The 19,542-nt window shown below is 44.9% G+C and overlaps 5 protein-coding genes across 5 annotated transcripts; 1 reads left to right on the top strand and 4 right to left on the bottom strand.

Annotated features, from left to right (window-relative positions):
- Window positions 1–132: 132 nt before the first annotated feature.
- On the bottom strand, window positions 133–2,122 carry LOZ57_006238 (uncharacterized protein; the record flags this gene model as incomplete). Its single annotated transcript, XM_049255258.1, has 5 exons — window positions 133–217; window positions 278–331; window positions 383–438; window positions 498–571; window positions 634–2,122. The coding sequence occupies 5 exons, from the start codon at window positions 2,120–2,122 to the stop codon at window positions 133–135; spliced, it is 1,758 nt and encodes a 585-aa protein (XP_049105727.1).
- Window positions 2,123–2,752: 630 nt separating this feature from the next.
- MIP1 (DNA-directed DNA polymerase gamma mip1) lies at window positions 2,753–6,219 on the bottom strand (the record flags this gene model as incomplete). Its single annotated transcript, XM_049255257.1, has 2 exons — window positions 2,753–5,997; window positions 6,054–6,219. The coding sequence occupies 2 exons, from the start codon at window positions 6,217–6,219 to the stop codon at window positions 2,753–2,755; spliced, it is 3,411 nt and encodes a 1,136-aa protein (XP_049105726.1).
- A 311-nt stretch (window positions 6,220–6,530) lies between these two features.
- Window positions 6,531–7,185, top strand: LOZ57_006236 (uncharacterized protein; the record flags this gene model as incomplete). Its single annotated transcript, XM_049255256.1, has 2 exons — window positions 6,531–6,930; window positions 6,992–7,185. 2 exons carry the CDS (start codon window positions 6,531–6,533, stop codon window positions 7,183–7,185), a joined length of 594 nt encoding a protein of 197 aa, XP_049105725.1.
- A 442-nt stretch (window positions 7,186–7,627) lies between these two features.
- LOZ57_006235 (uncharacterized protein) lies at window positions 7,628–9,213 on the bottom strand (the record flags this gene model as incomplete). The annotated part of the gene is made up of 2 exons (XM_049255255.1): window positions 7,628–8,955; window positions 9,021–9,213. The coding sequence occupies 2 exons, from the start codon at window positions 9,211–9,213 to the stop codon at window positions 7,628–7,630; spliced, it is 1,521 nt and encodes a 506-aa protein (XP_049105724.1).
- Window positions 9,214–10,210: 997 nt separating this feature from the next.
- Window positions 10,211–19,311, bottom strand: TEL1 (Serine/threonine-protein kinase tel1; the record flags this gene model as incomplete). The annotated part of the gene is made up of 9 exons (XM_049255254.1): window positions 10,211–10,230; window positions 10,282–11,236; window positions 11,288–12,349; window positions 12,397–12,787; window positions 12,850–17,299; window positions 17,376–17,689; window positions 17,741–19,078; window positions 19,138–19,180; window positions 19,233–19,311. The coding sequence occupies 9 exons, from the start codon at window positions 19,309–19,311 to the stop codon at window positions 10,211–10,213; spliced, it is 8,652 nt and encodes a 2,883-aa protein (XP_049105723.1).
- Window positions 19,312–19,542: the final 231 nt, after the last annotated feature.

Below are 19,542 nucleotides of genomic sequence, written 5' to 3'. Positions count from 1 at the left end.
TAGTATCCGATAGTACTTTACTATACGTCGGATATGCGCTTCACGGTATTGCAGCAAATCTCCAACATCTTACTGTTTCAATTATAGTATTGGCATATTCACTGGCCTAGCAATAAAGGCAGCCTGACATATCTATCGATCCTTGCGCCGCCGTCTTGAGCTTAGAATTAATCTCTTCTGCGCTATTTTCAGCAACCATCGCCTTATCATCTCACGCCTAACACCATGTTGATTAGCAAAGGTGGGTAATGGACAGAAAGCATCAGTGAATACTTACATCAAAAATAAAAGGGTAATAAACACGAATGGGACGGCAATACCCCAGAAAAATCTGGAATAAAACAGTCAGTATTCACATTGAAGAACAACTAGGCAGTCTTACTTGTCACTGTTGTTTTGAACAGCTGGAAATGGAGAAAAATTCATTCCAAAATAACCCTCATAGCACCATGTTAGACCATAATCTGTTCTTGCCCCAACAATGGTCCAGAACTCACTGTAAGAAATGTAAGGGGGAGGAACATGCAAGTCACCAAAGTCAATTGTGTCATGCTCTCATTTTGATATGCACCTAAAAGTAGAAAACATTTAAATCCTGGAAATATCAATATTCATCTTATTTGGGGCACTTACCAATGGTATTAAAAACCAGTTCAACCATGTTTGCTGCTAGACGTCGCATTTGATCATATCGACTGGTGACTGTGATGCAAGAATCTAAGACATCCCCTAAGTACGTTTGACACAGTGGGCTGATAGTCACTTTTGAGGCCATTCTAACGCCCTCTACATCTGGATGTATGGAATTCCAACTGGTTTGCTTTTGGGGAGACGCACTAGAGGAGACATTCTGGACATCTAAATCAGAACTATGGTCTCGTAAGGAATTGATTACATTGGTAATAGGTTGGATGGCATTCCGAAGCACAGATATTTCAGAAGATAGAATGTATAGAGCCGTAGATAGATGTATGTCTGGGTCGGTAAGGACGTCAAGCTCTATTTCTCCCATTACGTCCTGGTAGGCTCTTGTAACGGGAATGGCAAGATCAGCAATGGCGTCAATGATGGCCTGTAGGACCATGCTCGCGTCGCAGGACTCGCGAAGAATCGTTCCTGGTGACTGTAAACGTTGAACTATCGGGCCTTCTATATCGTCACCGCTGGCCTCGAAAAAGGAGGTTACTGTATTGTCCGCATGCAGGATAATAGAAACCTGTTCGAGGGCCACACCGAGCCCTCTTGATGCAAGGACGGCGTGTCGTTCCATGAACTGGACTCTTTCTTCGTTCGGACCATCCCTGAACCGTTGAAGGGTACGAACGGAACGGGGCTGCATTCCGGTGTTGCTTGTGCTCTGCTTGAGTCGCCGTTTCTCGAAAGCTGGGGTCAGCCAGTCGATTAAAGCATCTTTTAACACGCTTCTTCTTCCACCGCGATTGCGTTTCCTCTTGCGCGAAGCCTGCTGGCGAGCCTCCTCCTCTTCTTCTCCGTCACTCTCGGTTTCCGATTCCTCGTCCCCGTCCCTCAGTTGTATCAACTTTTGCATTTCCAGCAGGACAAATGTATGATCTGTGTACCAGTCCGCTTTCGTCCGATCAATTGAGTGTACCAAATCCTCGATCGCAAGCTTGTGAAGTCGCTTATGCGTTGCCAGCAATCTAACGACGTCCCAGCTCAGTCCATTGACGTTGATCCAGCGACAAACGACCCATGGCTCTTTTTCGGTTTCAAGGAAATTAGCCAGCGTCTCATTATTTAACCAATGGACACGAATTTTATCGAGAGAATAGTCAACGACAGTAATATCGCATTTCTTGTTGCCCGATTCCGGCAGCAGGGTCTCTCCCGAAGTGCGGTATGGGGGAAAAGTCGGCTCAGAAGGATCGAGACCAGGCTCCTCTCCTGCTCGCCAGCTGGTGCAGCCTGGAGGAGCATCTGGATAGTAGGAATGCGCTGTATTCGAGCGCTTGAGTCGCCTTTTTAGTGAGGCAGGAGATCGTGTCGATGAAACGTCGGTATTTCGAGCACCCTCACTAGATGACAAGGTGTTTCCCCCCTGTGATTCTGTCGATAATTGCGCTTCGACATCCCGAACTGCGCCGGCGTTTTTAGAGGGCATGGTCGAGACTCGCGCCGATCATAACGAGGTACGAGAATGGCTTCTGGTAACTATAACGGCCCTTGCAGTCTAGTTCTCTACACGGTTGTGGACCTGGTTAGGCCGAACAGTGGCCGAAGGAATGAAAACCAAAAGGCCATCAATCGCTACTTAGCTAACTAGCTCATAAACTAGTTTTCTGGGCAGTCTTGGGAAGTCAATTGTTATCAAATCGTACGGAGTACTCCGTACGCGGTACAAGAGTTGGAGATAGATCGTTGGAAGATGTACATACCTTGCTTGAGCTGGAGGCCGTTCAAAATCGACTAACTAGTTAGATGTTGAATTTGAAACGTCTGCTAGGTATCTCTTTACAATGAATATACCTAATACTTTCTGGCAGAACCGAGACAACCCCCCAAACTATACTATTATACAAAGTGCTAAATCTTCACAGCACATAGTAATTAAAGGGGCACATATATCACACGAGGCCTTCCAGCTCCAGCGAATGAGCCGTCAAACCCCTCGAACCCGGAGCTAGGATTAAAAAATAAATAGATAGATAGATGACTGTAGAAGGAAGCAGGGAAATAAAATCCTAAACAGATAGTGTTACAATGAGAATGTAAGCTGAAATACAAAACCTTCTTATAGGCGTGGAGAAGGTTTGGCTTTCCCTCCGTATCCGTATCGGTTGGCTGGAAATCGAGGCGCCTTTGCGAACGTGGTTGGTGTCTTGAGCCCAAGGAGTTTAGGTTCCACCTCCATCAAAATAGCACATTGCTCGGCGTAGGTAGGGTGGTTTGATACCCGCTTCTTAGTCGACGACACCGAGGTCTTCTTTGCTTCGAGGGTGATAGAACTGGATTTCATGGCACCCTTGATAATTTCACGTAATTCCTTTTCATCACTGGCAATCTGAGCTTTTATATAGGAATAATCTTTGGAACCTTCAAGAGAGGACATTATACTCTTTCGTGGGGTGTATGGATATTTCTCGGGCGTTGGGGGGATAAGAGGAGCAGTGGAGGGATCTAGAAAAGCTTTCTCGCCTTTCTCAAGTAGCTGAATGATGTCAACTGATTCCCCTGGGGGAATTTTATCTAAATGTGATGGAGTGACGCAGTCCATATCGACTTCTTTTCTTAGTACGTGATCGACATCAACAGCCGAGAAATATGCACATGACTGAGGCAAATCGTCAATGCCCATCTGCTGTGAAAATATAGCACGAGTCCAAACATTTGCAACTTGCAACGCCATGGCAGCCTTATACTTGTCTTCCTCTTTGACGAGGTAGCGTATTTCGTCATGGACGCTGATTGCTAGGCGAGCATTCAGGTTGAATCGGCGAATAAGAAAATCCATAGACACAATGAGTAGGTGAAGATAGTCGACGCCCGAAGATTGAATTGCCCAGTTGATACGTGAGGTCATAAAGCTTCCCTTGTTAATGAAGCGTCGCATCAATGCCTGCGTAATCCCAGCACCTAATACTGGTGTCCTAGGCCGTTCTTGGTCCGCAAATTCTTCGAGTTTATTGAAGACGAATGACTCCGTTCCACCTCTCCAAAACGGAGAGTCAGTTAGAAGTTTGCGAGTCGTTCGCGTACCTTTTGTTTCTTTGTAGAGATTGGCTGCAATTTTTCTTGTTTCTTCTTCTGAAATTGAGGGGTTGAATTGCCGTAGGAGTGTGGCTGCAAATTTAAGCCCAGCGCCATAGATTCGGCCGTAGTTGAAGACTTTCGCATTATTTCTAGATATTCTTAGGATTTTTGCGGTTTTCGAGTGCAGGTCTGTGCCGGCGGCTTTGGTACCTTCGAGAGTCATGAAACCAATCGCATTTCCACCGTGAATTTGAAACTGCGCATCGCCAACAAGGCTGGCAATCCAGAGTTCTTCTGAATCGACATCAGCACCAACAAAAACATAGCCTGGAGGAGCTTTGACCATCGCCTTTAGCTCTGAGCCGACGCGATTCGCTTTTGCGTTGCTGGCAGTAAGCCACGTATTCTCAACAGCCCTGCGCGTAATTGTTCCCATTGGAATGATTTGAGGTAAAATAAACCCTAGTGATGACTTTGTTTGCTGAGCTTGACTTCCTGATAACTTTCGTACATCTTCCTCGTATACCACCATTTGAGACATAATTCGGCTTCTTGCACTTATCCAGTATGAGCAAGAAGCATTCATTTCCAATGCCTCTTTAGCCAGTGCAAACTGAGATGATAGCTTCCCGCCTTCAAAGTAAGCTAGGTAGCCTTTTGCCAAGGGGCTAACACACCGTGCCTCCGGCCCGTCCTTATGAGGAAGCTTATAGTATACATGACTCCTGTCACTTTTTAGAGTCTCGATTTTCTCTTCGGCCATGTCGCATTGTACAACAGCCTGGTACTTGTACTTATGAATATCTCCCTTTGGGACCTGAAATGTCCACCCATATTTATCAGACCAAACAAGGGGATACCCATCCCAAGAAAGTTTTAGCAATATCGGAGCGATACGTGTACGCACGGTCAAATTCATCGGCGAAGTACTAGTTGGAAAAAGATCCTTATACCATTTTGGCATGCCTGGCATTTTCTGACGTGCAGCTGGACGAGGAGGATCACCCTTCTTCTTGCCTTTAACCATTCTGATCTCCTGGCCAGACCAGTCGAGTTGTCGTAACCAGGGATCTATATTATAAATTTCAGGCTTATCTTTAACATCGACAGCTTGCTGGCAAAGCTCTTCTAACCTTTTCTGAACATCATTTAAACGAGTGTGATATGTTTCTTCGGCTGTCTTGATATATTCCGCCCAGGATTCGTTTACAGGTAGGATAACATTTGAGAGATGTCGTAAAGCCCCAAAGCTTACCGGATGAGGGCAGGTCTCAAGAAAGTTTGGAAATACCTTTCGATAAACGCGGTGCGTAATCGAGACATCAGCAGCACAATAATCGAGTAGCTCGTCCAGACGCTCACGGATTCCATCTCTATCAAGTTCACCAAAATGGTCTCGCTGTGCTTTGTCGATAGTAATATTGCAATGAAATTTGGCGACATCTCGAAGCGAATTGATGGAACTCCTTCCCACCCATAGCTCCTCCTCTTCTTCACTAATCATGTTACTCTCCAACGTCTCTGCAAGTTGATGGGAATGTGATTTTTGGGCCAGTTTATCTCTGAGGTCACGGTTTTTCTTGTGTCGCATCCAAGTTGGTCTTTGTTGGGAGCACATGCCATTAACTGCTACATGAAGAGACATTGTGTCAAGAAAAAAATTACGAGATTGTGTTAGATCATACTCCTCCAGAACCCTAGCCCTGTCGTAACCGATATTGTGCCCAACAATGATCCTTGAACGGGAAGGATCTCCTAGTGGAATCAGATGTCGTGGATTTTCCGACTGTCCAAGAAGCCATGGAGAAAGCCATGCATACCACGCCGTTGAGCTCGCGGCGCATGCCATAACTGGAAACGGATTCTGCTTCCACATAACCTCTGTATCAAAAGTCAACATGTCCTCGCTGGGGAAGAGAACCTGTTCTGTGGTTCCATCGGCATTGTATTTCGTCCATCCACTCCTGCCGACCCATTGTCGAGGAGCAGTCGGGAGATTAATCTTAGAGTAATCTTTTGCAAAATCCAAGTACGGTGCAGAGGCATCCATTCCAAGCTTATAAAAATGCTCATCAAGGGTCTCGCCTTGTAAGGATGGGAGGTCAAATCCAATGGGTTCTGAGGCATCTTGAGCCTTTCCAAGTAGCTCATGGCGAGAAAGATGATCTTTTGAGAGAGTGACTAGCTCGGGATCTGGAGGCGTCGGAGGGCGAAGAAATACTTGGGAATGGACATGGCTGCTTAACTGCTGAACTCCAATCTCGTTAAATCGCGCGGTTGATGGGACTTGAGAATATATTATCAGATGCTAGCGCTCCATACTACAGCATTTTGTTGCCTACCTGCTAAAGTAACCTTCTTTCCAACCGTAGCATCCGCCACCGCTGTCGAGCCTGCATAGTAACGGTGAAGCGGCGCTGCGCCAAAAGCAAAAGGCGAAGAGAATAGCTGTTGGCGAAAATATGGCCTCAAATGAGCTCTTGGCGCGCTGGCAATAAAGGCCAGCATTCTTGATAATAATTAGACCATGGTGTACATTGGACCTTTCTTCAAAATGCTGCATGCCAACCAAAAGACATTGAGCATTGTTCTAGTTAGTTATGTAAGCCAGGTGTCCCGGTCAGAACTAGTTAGTTAACTAGGCACATGATGTATTTCTTATCTTATCGATAATACAGATTAGATAAGACGGCAAAATATTTATCACGTGCCAGATAAGCTCCATACCAATTCCACAACGTTTCCATGCCAGTTGATTCTCTACACGAGTTCCTCAAAACTTCTGCTCTCGGCTCCATTTTACTTTATACAACGCGCTCATGCCCCAAAATTCTTATATTGATCTTACAACTCTGGGTTCCTCCCCTTCTGGCCATGAATCTCGGGCTATCCTTCCTCCCAATGAGCCGCCGCTGCACGTTTCAGGAGACGGCCATGATTACAAAAAAAGGAGGCTAAATAGTGGAGCTGCAGCTGGGCCTTCGAATTTTGCTTCGATAGTACATCCGAATAGTCATAGTCAAGAAATGGAGAACATCAACCCTATCGATCTAACGGAGGCGGACGATGTCGCTACGTTTGCACAGTCACCACCTAAACCGCAGGGAGGTCCTGACAAGTGTCGCCGTTCGGCGAATGATAATACCAGATCATTACTGGTCTCTTATAAGTGCCCCGTGTGTATGGATGTTCTGGTGGATGCTACGGTTACGATTTGTGGTAAGCTAGGTCTGTTGGTATAGAATATCTTTCAATTATCTTAAATTCGGCTTATCTTCAGGCCACCTGTTCTGCCACAAGTGCATCATCGATACCCTTCGTTTCGGCGAGGAGAGACTCTCCTATGAGAATGGAAAACAATTACGTGGAAACTGCCCTGTTTGCCGAAAGACCCTTTCAAAAATCGATGTTCCTGGCCCCCGGAGAAACCTGATACCTTTGGATTTGAAAATTATGACTAGAAAGAAGACCTGACCGACGCTTTTTTTTTTAATTATACATTTTATGGGCATTTTTGAATGGCGTTGGTGGCACTTTTCTAGTCTAGCTAAAGTACATGCATAACATACCTACGACAAGGCTTTTTTATGTTTCAGGGCCATTAAGTTCTTAATATTTTAATAGATAACTACTGCCCAGGGTTTTGCCTCGGGGCTTTTTTCAATGCACTTAAAACTATACTATCTCTGTGAGACCTAACGAACAGGGATATATAATAGGGCTACATAATATAATTCCGCGCGACCTCTCATCACTTTGCTATTATACCCTCGAAAACAGCAACGCAGACAAAATGCATACATCGGACACAGAACCTAATACACCTCATATTCAGTATTCGGTGCCCTTTTGAAGCCTAGCAGAAGCTCCCACACAACAGTTCGGACACTATATATAAAGCACACGTAACGTTGGGCTACTTTGCCATTATACTTTCCATTGTATTTCGTCTACTCTTTTCTCCCGAATTGCCCCGCACCATTGCATCACCCTTTTTTCCTAACACCACCTCCAGAGCTTGTATCAATGCCGTAGGATCATATCTCATCCCAAGAGCCTCTCCAGACTCGCCTTCTAGCTTCCGTCCGTATAAACGAAGCGTCTCAATACCCATCGCAGCTAGCCTGTCACGGTCCACATGTGGAGTTCCTGGACCTTCAAGATGGATAATATGGGTAACATATGCTGTATACGGAAGGGAAAGAAATGGTGGTTGCGGCGTAGTTTTAGCCGCCGAACAGGCTTCAACCATGCTTCCAGTACCAGCTTTTTTCTTTTGGGCTCGAACTCTACTATGAGATTCTTCACCCGCACGCACAATTGCTTCGACAAAATCCGATGCAGAAAAAGGGTTTGTAGAAGGGCCCGTTTCGCGGTCCAAAGAACCATTAAGAATGAGAATTTTTTGACGGGCTTGACATGTTGATATAGCCTGGCCAACGCCACGCAGGACTATTGATGGTATGATGGAGGTGTATAACGATCCGATGCTATATATGATAGCTTGTGAACTTCGCAGAGCTTCTAGAACGCGAGGGTTTGCTGGAGGGCGAATTTCTTGACCATACGGGTTGATATACCAAACACGTGAAATGCGACTTGGTAATTCTTCCACCACGGCCTTGCTGAACTGTATGTTTTTATTTCTTAGCGTTGGGAGTGAGCCGGGTAAGTGACTTTCCTCGTATGACAGCTCATCTGATTCAGACTCCTGGTCTTCAGTATCAGCAAGTAGAAGGCTTGGGCGTCTCCGACCCGGTTGCAAAGCGGTTGATTCGCTGGGATGGGAGATGCTATTTTGCCCAACTATCACCGTATCATCCTCGAGAGTGGCCGAAATATGGTGCGAAAAGTTAGAATTTATTGCTGGTATCACCCTAGTTTCATTGAGCGGCACAGAGCATATGCTCCCAAGAAGGTAGATAGCACTCTCAAAACTTCCGGTAAAAAGCCGCGCGCCGGTAAGAAACAAGTTACCAACACTAGCAGACGTAAACTCAAATGTTGAAGAGGGAGGGCGAGCGCGCTTTAAGATCTCCAGATTAAGGTGGTTCAGAAACGAACGAATAAGCTCTTTCTTAGCTGGCGTGATGGCATCCCACAGAGATGAGGTTCCTTCAACCACAGCTATCCACTCGGCATGGGCGGTCTCAGGCACAGAAGGGAGTCGATGATTGAAAAATACCTTAATGCCAGCTAACTCCTCATCCGCATGGCTGTCTGGAATTAGCCTCACAAGTCTACCTGCGTTGTTTAATTAGCTACCTATAGCCCTAACTCGGGGGCACACACAGGAAATACCAACATACTTCGTACATCTCCAATTCCCGGACCACCAAGAACCCTGATTAGCTCCGAGGATGACCCCCCATTGTCGCTAATCGGAATGATATAGCTCAACGGACATTGCTTGCTTTGACGGACAGCATTGAATACATCAACAAGATTGTTTGCAGCGCTACCGCCGGAAAACACCGCAATCCCTCTAGTTTGCAATGTCATCACAGATGGTAATACTTCTTTCAGTCAGGAAGACAAAGATCTCAATATAGGAAAGGTGATAGTAGTTTTATCCTGAAATGACATGTATGTTCAACATAAAAGAACAGATCACACAGTTTATTTATTCTATAGTTACCCCAAAGCTCCCACCAAAAAGTACGGAGTAGCTGAATGGAATGAATGATTAGCAAAGAATAGAACAGGGCAGAAAATGTCGCAAGTTTTATTTGTATGGTGGCCTCCAAGGCAGCTAGCGTAACTAGGCACGGAGTAGTCTGTACGGACTAGTTAGTTAGTTATTTTGGAGTACGGAGTACTTAAAGTTAACTTTAACCGCTAAAAGTAGAGTTTCCTGCTGCCTAGTTAGGTACTCCGTACCTAGAACCGCCAAGTTAGTTAGCACAAGATGCCCTCGCTATGAAGCTAACCAGATACCATTCCTCATTCTTCAGGGAGGCCTATATATTCCTCGTTTTCTATCTTCAATTTAAGTAATTTGAGCTGCAACCAATTGCTCTGGATAGCGAATTTCACGGCTTACGATTAAGCATGAAGTCCCAGCTCGCCGTAATCTGATATGGGATAGAGAGACGAAAAAATGGTATACTGTCTATCATTGTAAGACAGCAAATTAATGGCTTACTAATATTTCTTCTCCTATAGTTATACCATATCGCTGGTAAACTCAAGACCTGGAGGGAGAGTTTATTTGCTGCAGAGTAGATAAAAATTATGTCCCAACAAATATGGATTTTGACCCAGTAGCCCAAGGTTACCATCAACAGTGGTCAAACTGGAAACTATAATACACACGCACAGAACTTACATATAAAAAGACACTTAAAAAAAAAAGGAGCGATGCCAGTCTCGATGAAGTCTCGATGAACAATATCCGAGTAGCTAGGGCCTAGGTCACGAGTTTCTAAGAGCAATCATCATTTTGGCCGCTAGCACTCTGACATCACTAGTCTCAGACTACAGCGAGGAGAGAAAGATCTCACGCGTACGCAGCCCATCCTTGAAAATTCCATCAGCTTAATATGTTGACAAAGGAAGGTAACGACTTACCGCAGTACAAAACAGCAAGGTTCCTCTCATCAGTTGCTTGTTGGATTAATTCGTTGACAGTAGCAACTACGCTCAAAGTTTTGCCTAATTTCTTCGCAACAACTGTCAACGCTCGATCCGCTTCGCTGGGTTCATTCACCGATGCTTTTGCTCTTTCACCCGTCTCGTCTTCTTCCTCGTCTGCATCTTGTGAATCTTGCATTTTCTTCATACGGAGCGGAGACAAGGACCAGCTGTACAGCGGGTCGTAACGGAGAACGTCAAGAATTGTCATAATGCTATACGATTCTTGACGTAAGGTTTCAAGAGTGAACTCGCAACAACGGCGAAATACCCCTTCCGTCTTGGTAACCCCCATTCCATCCACAAGATCACGAGTGAGGCGGAACGGCACCACCTCGGGTACAGGCAGAACACGACCCTGTTCAAATGCAACACCAAGATCAATATGTACTACTTCACCGGTCATCTCGTCTAGAAGAATATTATGGCCATGGCGGTCGCCAAGGCCTAGTACATGCCCAAGAATTGATATAGCTGCGGTGCTTCGAATGTAAGCTAAACGTTTGCTAAACCAGTCGTCTGGGTTTTGAAATCGCTCCATGAAAAAATATTTCATGACGGGATGAAAGTGGTCTGTCACCTGTCGGTAAACTCTAAGGCGCTGCTCTAAGCTCTTTGCTTGTGCATCATTTATGTGCTTTCGGCAGGCGTTTGGCTTCATATCCTTTGGGAAGTGTTTCTGGTGTGCAGGTAATAAGTAGTCATGTAGAGGGATGGTGTCTTGCACAAATTCGATGATACCAACGTTGGTAGTGAGAGGAAGCACCTTATAGGTGCGGATACCGAGATCGCGCTGCTGCGTGGCGCGATGAGACCGGAGCAAATTACTGACTTGTTCAAACACTTGCTCCATTATAGCATCCTGGCGTAAGTCATCATTTCCTGCTTTGAACTATCACAAAATTAGGCAAACATATTGGATATAAAGATGCTGGACACTCACCAAAGCCTTGTACCTCAAACCATCTGATGCGATGGCAGTCACGATTTTTGGTGCACTTATCCCGGAGGCAACTGAAAATTCGGGGAGAAATTCAACCCAACGGGGAACTTTGCTATAATCACAATCCACACGCAGTTCAATTTTCATGGTGGGAGGAGGAATCCGTTGCCTTCTAACGTCTTGTTCTAACCTTTGGCCTGCAAGCGATTTCCGAAGCTGTATTTTCGAACCTGTCTTTAGCTTCTCTTCCGTTTTCTCTAAGGCAAATCGTACACAACTAATGTTAGTGTTATGAATTGCTACCCAGGTGGAGCCGGCTCCTCTCTCGACTTTCAGACGTTCAACAAGCCTTCCCGCAGCGTTGAAACGAGATACTGCCATTTGGTCATTTCCAACTTTGGATTTGCTACTCGCAAATATCTGATACATTCCATGATACGGATGTTCCACGCAAATTCGAAAGACCAAAGCCGATAAAAGAGGCTGAAAGTAGTCTTCAGATTCCAAAAGTCGTGATGATAGCTGATTCATCAAAGGAGCAAATTTCCTGCTTGGGACGTGGAAAAGATGTTTGCCGACAGCTTTGTTGGCGATGTCACTGTTCGAATTATCCAGCCAGAGCGCGCAGAATCGGAGAACGTCATTCCCAAAGGTATCGCAGGCCTTCAATGAAAGCAGGTAATTCTCCAGGCATTGTTCTAAAAACGTTTCTCGGCTTCGCTTTAAACGTTGGTACTCCCGATCATCGAGGTCAAACCATTGTTTCGCTTTCGATTTGTGTATGCGGAGTTGCTCTTTTTCCTTACCTTGGGACCCCTTCATCATTCGCTCTAGATCCTGAACTTCTCTTTCTTTTCTGTGACGAATTTGTTCAATTCTCTTAAAATCCTCTAAGACTTCGGGATTCTGCAATTGTTGATCACAAAATGAGGCAAATTCATGGAAGGCAAGTCCGGCCTCCTCCCCGGTATGTTGTCCCTTGAGTTCTTTAACTGCTGGGAGCAGGTAATTTTGAATGATTACATCCGGCTTTTCAAGTCTTGCCTCAGCAATATGACGGCCCTACAAATAAGTTAGTAAAGGTCAAACTACATATAGAAATTAGGTACCAGGCTAGCCAGAACTTCTGCTCTGTTGATTGGAATCGATTGCTTTTGTAAATCATTTCGGTCACTGAGCTGTTGAAGCATTTGAATAGAGGGCGTCATTTCCCCCTGATCCCAGAATACGTTTGCCAAATCAAGTGTAGCCGCGGCATCAATTTTCACTTCTAATTGTGAACAAGGGTCGACTAACTTTGTCAATAGCATAGCGGATTTAAGTGATGCTTGGTGCTCATCGTGCTCCCTACTAATTCTAAAGGATTCTCGGATAGTTCTAACTCTCAAAAGCTGCGCATCGCTAGCCTTCAAACCAAATATAGTTTGTAGTTGAGGTCGCTGGTTAATTATAGAAAAAAATCCTTCATGGGTAGATAGGACCAGACCAATATCATGGAAGCTAGCATATCATATAATGATTAGAACTCTAATTAACGGATGTATTATTATATGTAGCCTTACCTCTCAAATCTCAACCATGAACTCCTACTCACTATTCTGTTCCAACTCTCCTGGATTTCAATACATGACGTTGAAGATAGTATCTCATCCATCTCAGAAAGTAATCCCAGCATTCGCATGGTATTCTTTTGTGATGAAAGCGATTGGTTATCTTCAGATAACTGGTTCAACATTTCTAAAAAACAGTCGTCCAATGTTTCAACGATTAGGCTTTTATTTTCAAGCACATTGAGGCCTTGTAAGGCTTTAAATAGATTCCCGATGGAGGATGTTGTATTTGGCACCGGGATATCCCATTTTTGGAGGTATAAGGCCGTGGAAAGCATGCTATCAAAGGTCTCCGGTCGCTTTCCACATTTCCCTGGAGTATGAAACATCACGTTCACCATACCCTGGAAATTAGTTGAATTGAAAGCTTTTATGACTCCAAGCGTGCTATTGTTTTCCGTAATTAGGTCTAATTTCAGATCTGTATCGTAATTTGCACTTTGAAAGGTCATGTTTTTCAGCGAGGCACTTTCATGCCCCAGTTTTTCCAGTACACTGTCAATTGAAGGGTTCTGCTGCATACCATAAAACATATCTGGGTCATCAATACTCGAAAAAATTTCATGAAGAAGGTCTGACGGTTCAGCAGGTTTTATAGCCGATGACCTTCTGGATGCAACTGCGAGGTGTGAGTAGTGAATCTCCACGAATAGAAGGGCCGTCTTGTACATTCGGCATTTGGTAGCTGCATTGGCAGCTTTTAAGTAGTCAATCTCGAGCCAACTATCGCGCATGTCCATCGTCATCTCATTAGGGTATGGTTGATGTCGGAGATATAGAATGCAGTAAATCATTAACCTTAAGTGTGGAAGAGTTGATTTCTGGACATCATCAAATGCCTCCTGAAAAACAGCTGATACGGCTTGTCGTGTCTTTCTACCCTTTGTGTGTTCCGAAAGCAACACGTCATGAAGAATGTAGGGAAGTAGTTGAGCGGCTAGAGTAGGAATAGTAAATAAAATAGGCTGAAGCGCACTGAGCACTGGATCGCTACCGGCTCTTAGTGATAGAGCAAGTGTGAAGTCTTTGGCGAACTCAAGAACAGAAAGTGACGGGGCCCAGCGAACATCCAGACCGAGAGAAGATTTGTCATAATATTTAATAACGTTTTTAGGGCAATGATAAGGGGCCCAAATAAGACCCTTCATCAATGAAACGGGTATGGCTTCTTCGAATTGTTCCAGCTTCGAATCTTTCAAGAGTGTATTCACAATGGTTTGGAGCGTTCGTTCCGCAACACCAATGCTCGCATTATTATTGGAAAAGAGAGAGTTGCATAACACGCGTAAAATAGACACTTTTGAAGTCATAAGGGTATCATAAGAAGGATAATTCGAAAAAATCATTCGCTGTTCCCGAAGTAGCAATTCGCTGATGCTCCCGGTAGAAGAGTACGACCGACCCAAAGCTCGAGCGACCCATAGCCTACAGCCGGAGCTAGGCTCTCTGTTTTCTAACATGTCCCAAAGTCCTGCAGCATTCGAGCAGGCTGCCTGGTCGTTTCCCAAAATGTAATCCCGAAAGCTTTCCGGCCTCTGAAAATCGCGACACAGTTGATCAAACACTAGATCTGAGGCTGCTCGGCCTAGTAAGTTCCTTCCAGATACTTTATCTTGTAGAAGTTCCACCATGAGCTCGCCTTCGTAGGTGCTATTGGAGGCATTTCCAACACCGCTAATATTTTGTGACAACTGAATGATTTTTCGCAGGGAAATTTTCTCGGCTTCATTGAGAGCCGGGGCTTCATACTCATCTAGGAAATTCAAGAACCATTTGTGAAATGTTTGTGCATTTGACATTGTTGCCCGAAAATGGGTCTCTTGAGTGGTACTCTCTTGCTGAGAGCATAGTAACCCCCTGAGAGACGCCAGCGTTGAGACCGCCAACCCAGCTAAAAATGATGGGTGTTCAGAGAGATGTAATCTTCCATTGTCTACTAGATACCAAAACATGCCAATAGCATCCGCAGAGCACTGAAAATTGGTAAGAAATGGGCGTAAGCAGTGAAGCAACATTTCTAGAGGGTAGTCCTCCAATACTGTTGATCCTGCAACACAAATCAAAATCCTCAACTTGCGTAGAACAGAGCATGCATGAAGCGACCCAAATGCTGGGTGTATCGACTCCACTAACGCCCTGGCAACAAAGCAAACCAGAGCTGGGGTCCACATGGTCTCGAGATCGTAACCCGACCGCCGACATAAAAATTCCAACTCATCGAGAAGGAAACGGGCTCGAAATGATGGCTGTTGGCCGATGGGAAGAATCATGGTTGATGCACCTCTCTCGTGAATAGCCCTGAGGATTTTCGAAGCTGATTGAAATAATTCATGTTTTGCTAAATGTCTCTCCATCTGTTCAGTTTGGTCCATTGACTTGAATAGCGACGCAACGATTTCGGGGAAGAACTTTTCCACTAGAGTCAAAAAATCATTCGAACCCAATAGCGTTTTCATTCCAACTTCCGAGCCTCCTTGCATAGGGTCTTGAGACGGCGGCATGCTAATATCACGAGCAAGACTGTAGGCTTCGGCTTTGTAGAAACAGCTGCTCAACAGCTCCCGGAAGGGCAACCCTAGACACCGCGAGAGCTCAGACATTTCATCTTCCCTGGCACGCATGATGACCTGTGCAATAACTTCATCTTGCACGTCAAGCATTAATTCCTTGAGATGAGTATATCCGAAAACGCTGAATGGCAAATCTGAAAGTGACTGTGTCTCCATCCAGGTATAGATAATCTGGGGAGAGAATAGCCGAAATACTTCTCTCGAGGTGACAAGGCCTAGGGCCTTCGCCACCTTATTTAGGCATTCCCTAGCATATAAGGTCGAGGATGGAACTTGTCCCGGAGCTTCAAAGATATGATATATACCTCGTCGAAGCAATGTATGCCAATGAGAAGCAAGTTCGGCGAGGATAAATAGGCGAATTGCTATCCCCTCCTCCCATTCTCGATCCCGTGGTAAGTTGGCCAACACATCATCGAAAATCGCATCGTGTTCCTTTAAGATAAAGCCTCCAAATATCTTAGAGATCAAGCAAGATATATTAAATTTTACTGTTAAGTCGCCGCGAGAAAGAATGCTAAAAAGGCTGGTCCTGGGGGACGGCCGCTGATGTTCCCTGAGAAACACAGGATTGTTGCTGAGGATGCGTTCTAGCAGGACAGCAAGTCTGACCAGGCACATTGGGCCTCCAATCTCTTCGCCCAGTAAAATATCAATGAACCATATGTAAACGTCAGATGCAGAGTCTTGTAATTCATCACTCTCATTCGTGGTCCAAAGATCCACGAAGCATGTCATGATTTCAATGCAAGCGGATATTGAGGCTTCGCATCTTCGAAGCTCATGAGAACGCAGGCACCGTTCGCCAAAAATTTCGATGAACGTACATGCATCAAATCGAGTCATATTAGGTATAGAGCTAATGAATTTCGTCAAGTATGGCCATCCTGCTAGCATATCAAAGCTGTCCCAAGTCTTTATGTAAGTGTGAATTTCATTAGTTAGGATTGCAGAATCTTCCACGGAAAGAAAAAGCCCCAGAAGGGAAAGTTGAACTGTGGTCGCAATACGCATTGAGTCACTGTCCTCAAAAATTGGGCTTCCGTTATCCTCTCTATTAAATCTTATCATGGTTCCATCTTGAGCATATGGGATGTCCCGAGACAAAAATTGATCATCAAGCTCCATCGACTCCACAGTTTGATCAGCCCTATCTCTCTCCGTCTCCCGTTGCTGCTTTAGCAAGGGTAACAGCTCTAGAGACATTCTGCCTAGGGTCTTCAAAAGTATACCATTTCGGTTAAAGGGTGGCATTAATGACAGAACAAGTGGGGACAAAACGTCTAAGCAATGCTGAACCATTACAAAGTTTTCAGAAATACACTTGCAAATGTTTACCCATAAATCATCCGTGGATTTTCGCAGATTTTGCGCTTGGAGGCAGTGAGAAGGAACCATTTCAATGAATGCGTTCGCCGTAACACACGCTGATACGAGCGCTTGGGTAATTTCAAGGGTAATGTGGTTGGCTTTATCCGTTGATAACTGCGACCACATCTGAGAAAAAGAGTCTAGTTTGGCTTGTAAGAACTCTAAAATGATCAAATCATTCGGATGGTATCTGGTAGATGATTCGATATCATCCGCGCCTTTGAGAGACACAGTGTAATTGTCTAAACTAGTTTGCGGGTTCACAAGGAGTAAATATCTGACTAGTTTATGTTTTTGGTGATAGACAATCCACGCTTTCGCCAATCGACAGAACGGGCCATCGAGGGTTGCTGTAGGAGCGGTGAGTTGCCGACCGGTACAAGACATGAGCAAATTGAGTATATTTAGAGGTCGAGCAAACCAGGCAATTTGAGACGAATGGAGTCTATCGGTAGTCAAGCCTACGTGATAAAATTAGTGAGGCTCAAAAATCCACATATCAGTTTATACCAATTGTCCATGTAGACTGGAGCCAACCACAAATTTGACGTGATGTTTCCTGGCTCTGTGCAGGGTTCACCTTTGACTTTAATTCCATTGTTATCTTCCAAAGGTACAAAGCAGAATCAGTTAGGGCGGCAGGTCCGTTAAGGTCTGCCGAGTAAGAAATAGATTCGAGAGTATCTACAATGTCACTGTAATCGAGTAGATGATGTTGAACGATTGTACACATCAGTACACAAGCGGCGCGAGACGTTCCTAGTGAAGGTAAGGTGCGTGACGCCAGGTCCCAGATGTGACGCCAATCAGCTCCCCTGTCTTTGGAGGTCGTGCATTCACACGCGGCAATACTAGGAACTAATTAGTAAGTAGTAATGTTAAATCCCACTTATGAATCTCACCTTGCTAATGCAATCATGGACCATGAAGACACTGTCGTACTTTCATCCAAAATATAGGGTATTAGCAATCGGACCAAGTTCTGAGTGCGTCCGGAACTAATGTTTCCTTGAAAAATAATGAAAGGTATTGTTTGGAGTGCACATATGCGGGTTACACCACTTGATGTTGTTGCATCCCGGAAAATGTCGTCAATCCTAGATGAGAGCTGCTGCCTTTTACCTGAGTCTCCACTGGAAGGGTTTGGTGTGAGAAGGAGTTCGTCTACAAGCTTAGATAGAGCTGCTAGAGTCGATACTGTCATCCAGAGTTGTACACTTTTGCCTATTGCAAGCCGAGGAGCCATGAACCGCAACGCCATCGGAATCGAGTCCATATCAAAAGAGAATATTAAATCATCAATATGGAGTATTTCTTTTTCGGGAAGCCGGACATATGCTCGGAGAATTTGTTCCAAAAGATCTTGTAACATTTCGACAGGGAAAGAGTGTGGAACTCTCCCTGTTGTTAAAATATCCTTCGCATACATTAGCGTTATCAGCATTTCATCTCTTAGCTGAACAGATTTGGATGGCCAGAGGCGCCGAATTACGGGCAGCAAATTGAATATTATTTCTTGAACAAGTGCAATATCATCAGTTATTGCTCTCGCAAGCACCAGGTTTATCGTGTTAAACGGGACATGAGGGGAACGCCCCGCCATGTTAGACAATAGGTAATCCGTTAAACCATGAAGAATTTTCCCGGCTCCATCAAGAATCGGAGATACAGAAGGCGCTGTCAGCAATTGAATACAAAGTTCAAACACTTCGGCGTTATCTCTAAAGTCAGCATAGTTGTTTCCACCACGCGAGTATGTTTGTGGACCCATAGAACCCGCGCGGCTCCCTCGGCCGCCGGCGCTCTCCAATACAAGATCACCATCGCGAATGGGTAGCTGGTTATGCTCTTGCCTCTTTGTAACTCCAAGCCCGAGAAGACAGAAATCAACGGCGCAGTGCCATTCTTCTTTTGACAGATGTTCAACATGGGGCTGATATTTCAGTATCGCCAGCAAGGCGTTGACGTATTCTGAGCACAGAAGTACCCATAAATCCTCACCCGGGGAAGGAAGTGTATCGACGATATGGCATATCACTGCAATAACGGTTCTAGGTCTAAGAACCTTGGTTGATAATTCAGCGGTTTTTTGGAGCAAGGAGGCACATGATGACAGCCGTGTGGTCACACTGGACCTCAAGGATGATTTATGTGCTTGGTTAAAAGCTGATTTATCTCTCGAGATACATCGAAAAAGTGCTTCGAAAATTCTGTGATAACCCTTATCATCCAGTAAGTGTCTATCATTACACGATGGTCAGCCACACCTACATGAACAAACCGTTGTATAAACGCTTACAAATTGTATATGCGTTTGTTTTGGACTAAAATGTGCCTGAGCTCTTGAAGTGTATCAGCATCACTCAGTTTGCTTCAAACAACCGGTATCAATACCCTCAATGCCCTCTGTCCGATCGCGTAGGCGGCTGGACGAGAGGGAGTCTAGAGCCTGGATAATGCTGACCTGCCTCATATTTGAATGAAGTTCTAGCCAGTATTTGTGGGTTCAAGGAAGCCTTTATGGGAAACGACCTAGTTTGATGCAGCCCATGTTTAACGGTGGTCGCCAGTGCAAAAATATGACAGGTACAGGAATAGATGAACTCGGATCATATATCAACTGTATCCAAAAACAAAGCGCTACATCCAATGCATAATTATGAAAACAAAACCCTGATATCTCGAGGGGAAATCACTGATCAAC

Source organism: Ophidiomyces ophidiicola, assembly GCF_022830035.1.
Source record: "Ophidiomyces ophidiicola strain CBS 122913 chromosome Unknown scaffold_38, whole genome shotgun sequence".
Lineage (NCBI taxonomy): Eukaryota > Fungi > Ascomycota > Eurotiomycetes > Onygenales > Onygenaceae > Ophidiomyces > Ophidiomyces ophidiicola.
Note: the sequence above shows the minus strand (reverse complement) of the source record. Positions and strands in the feature narration are given on the sequence as shown.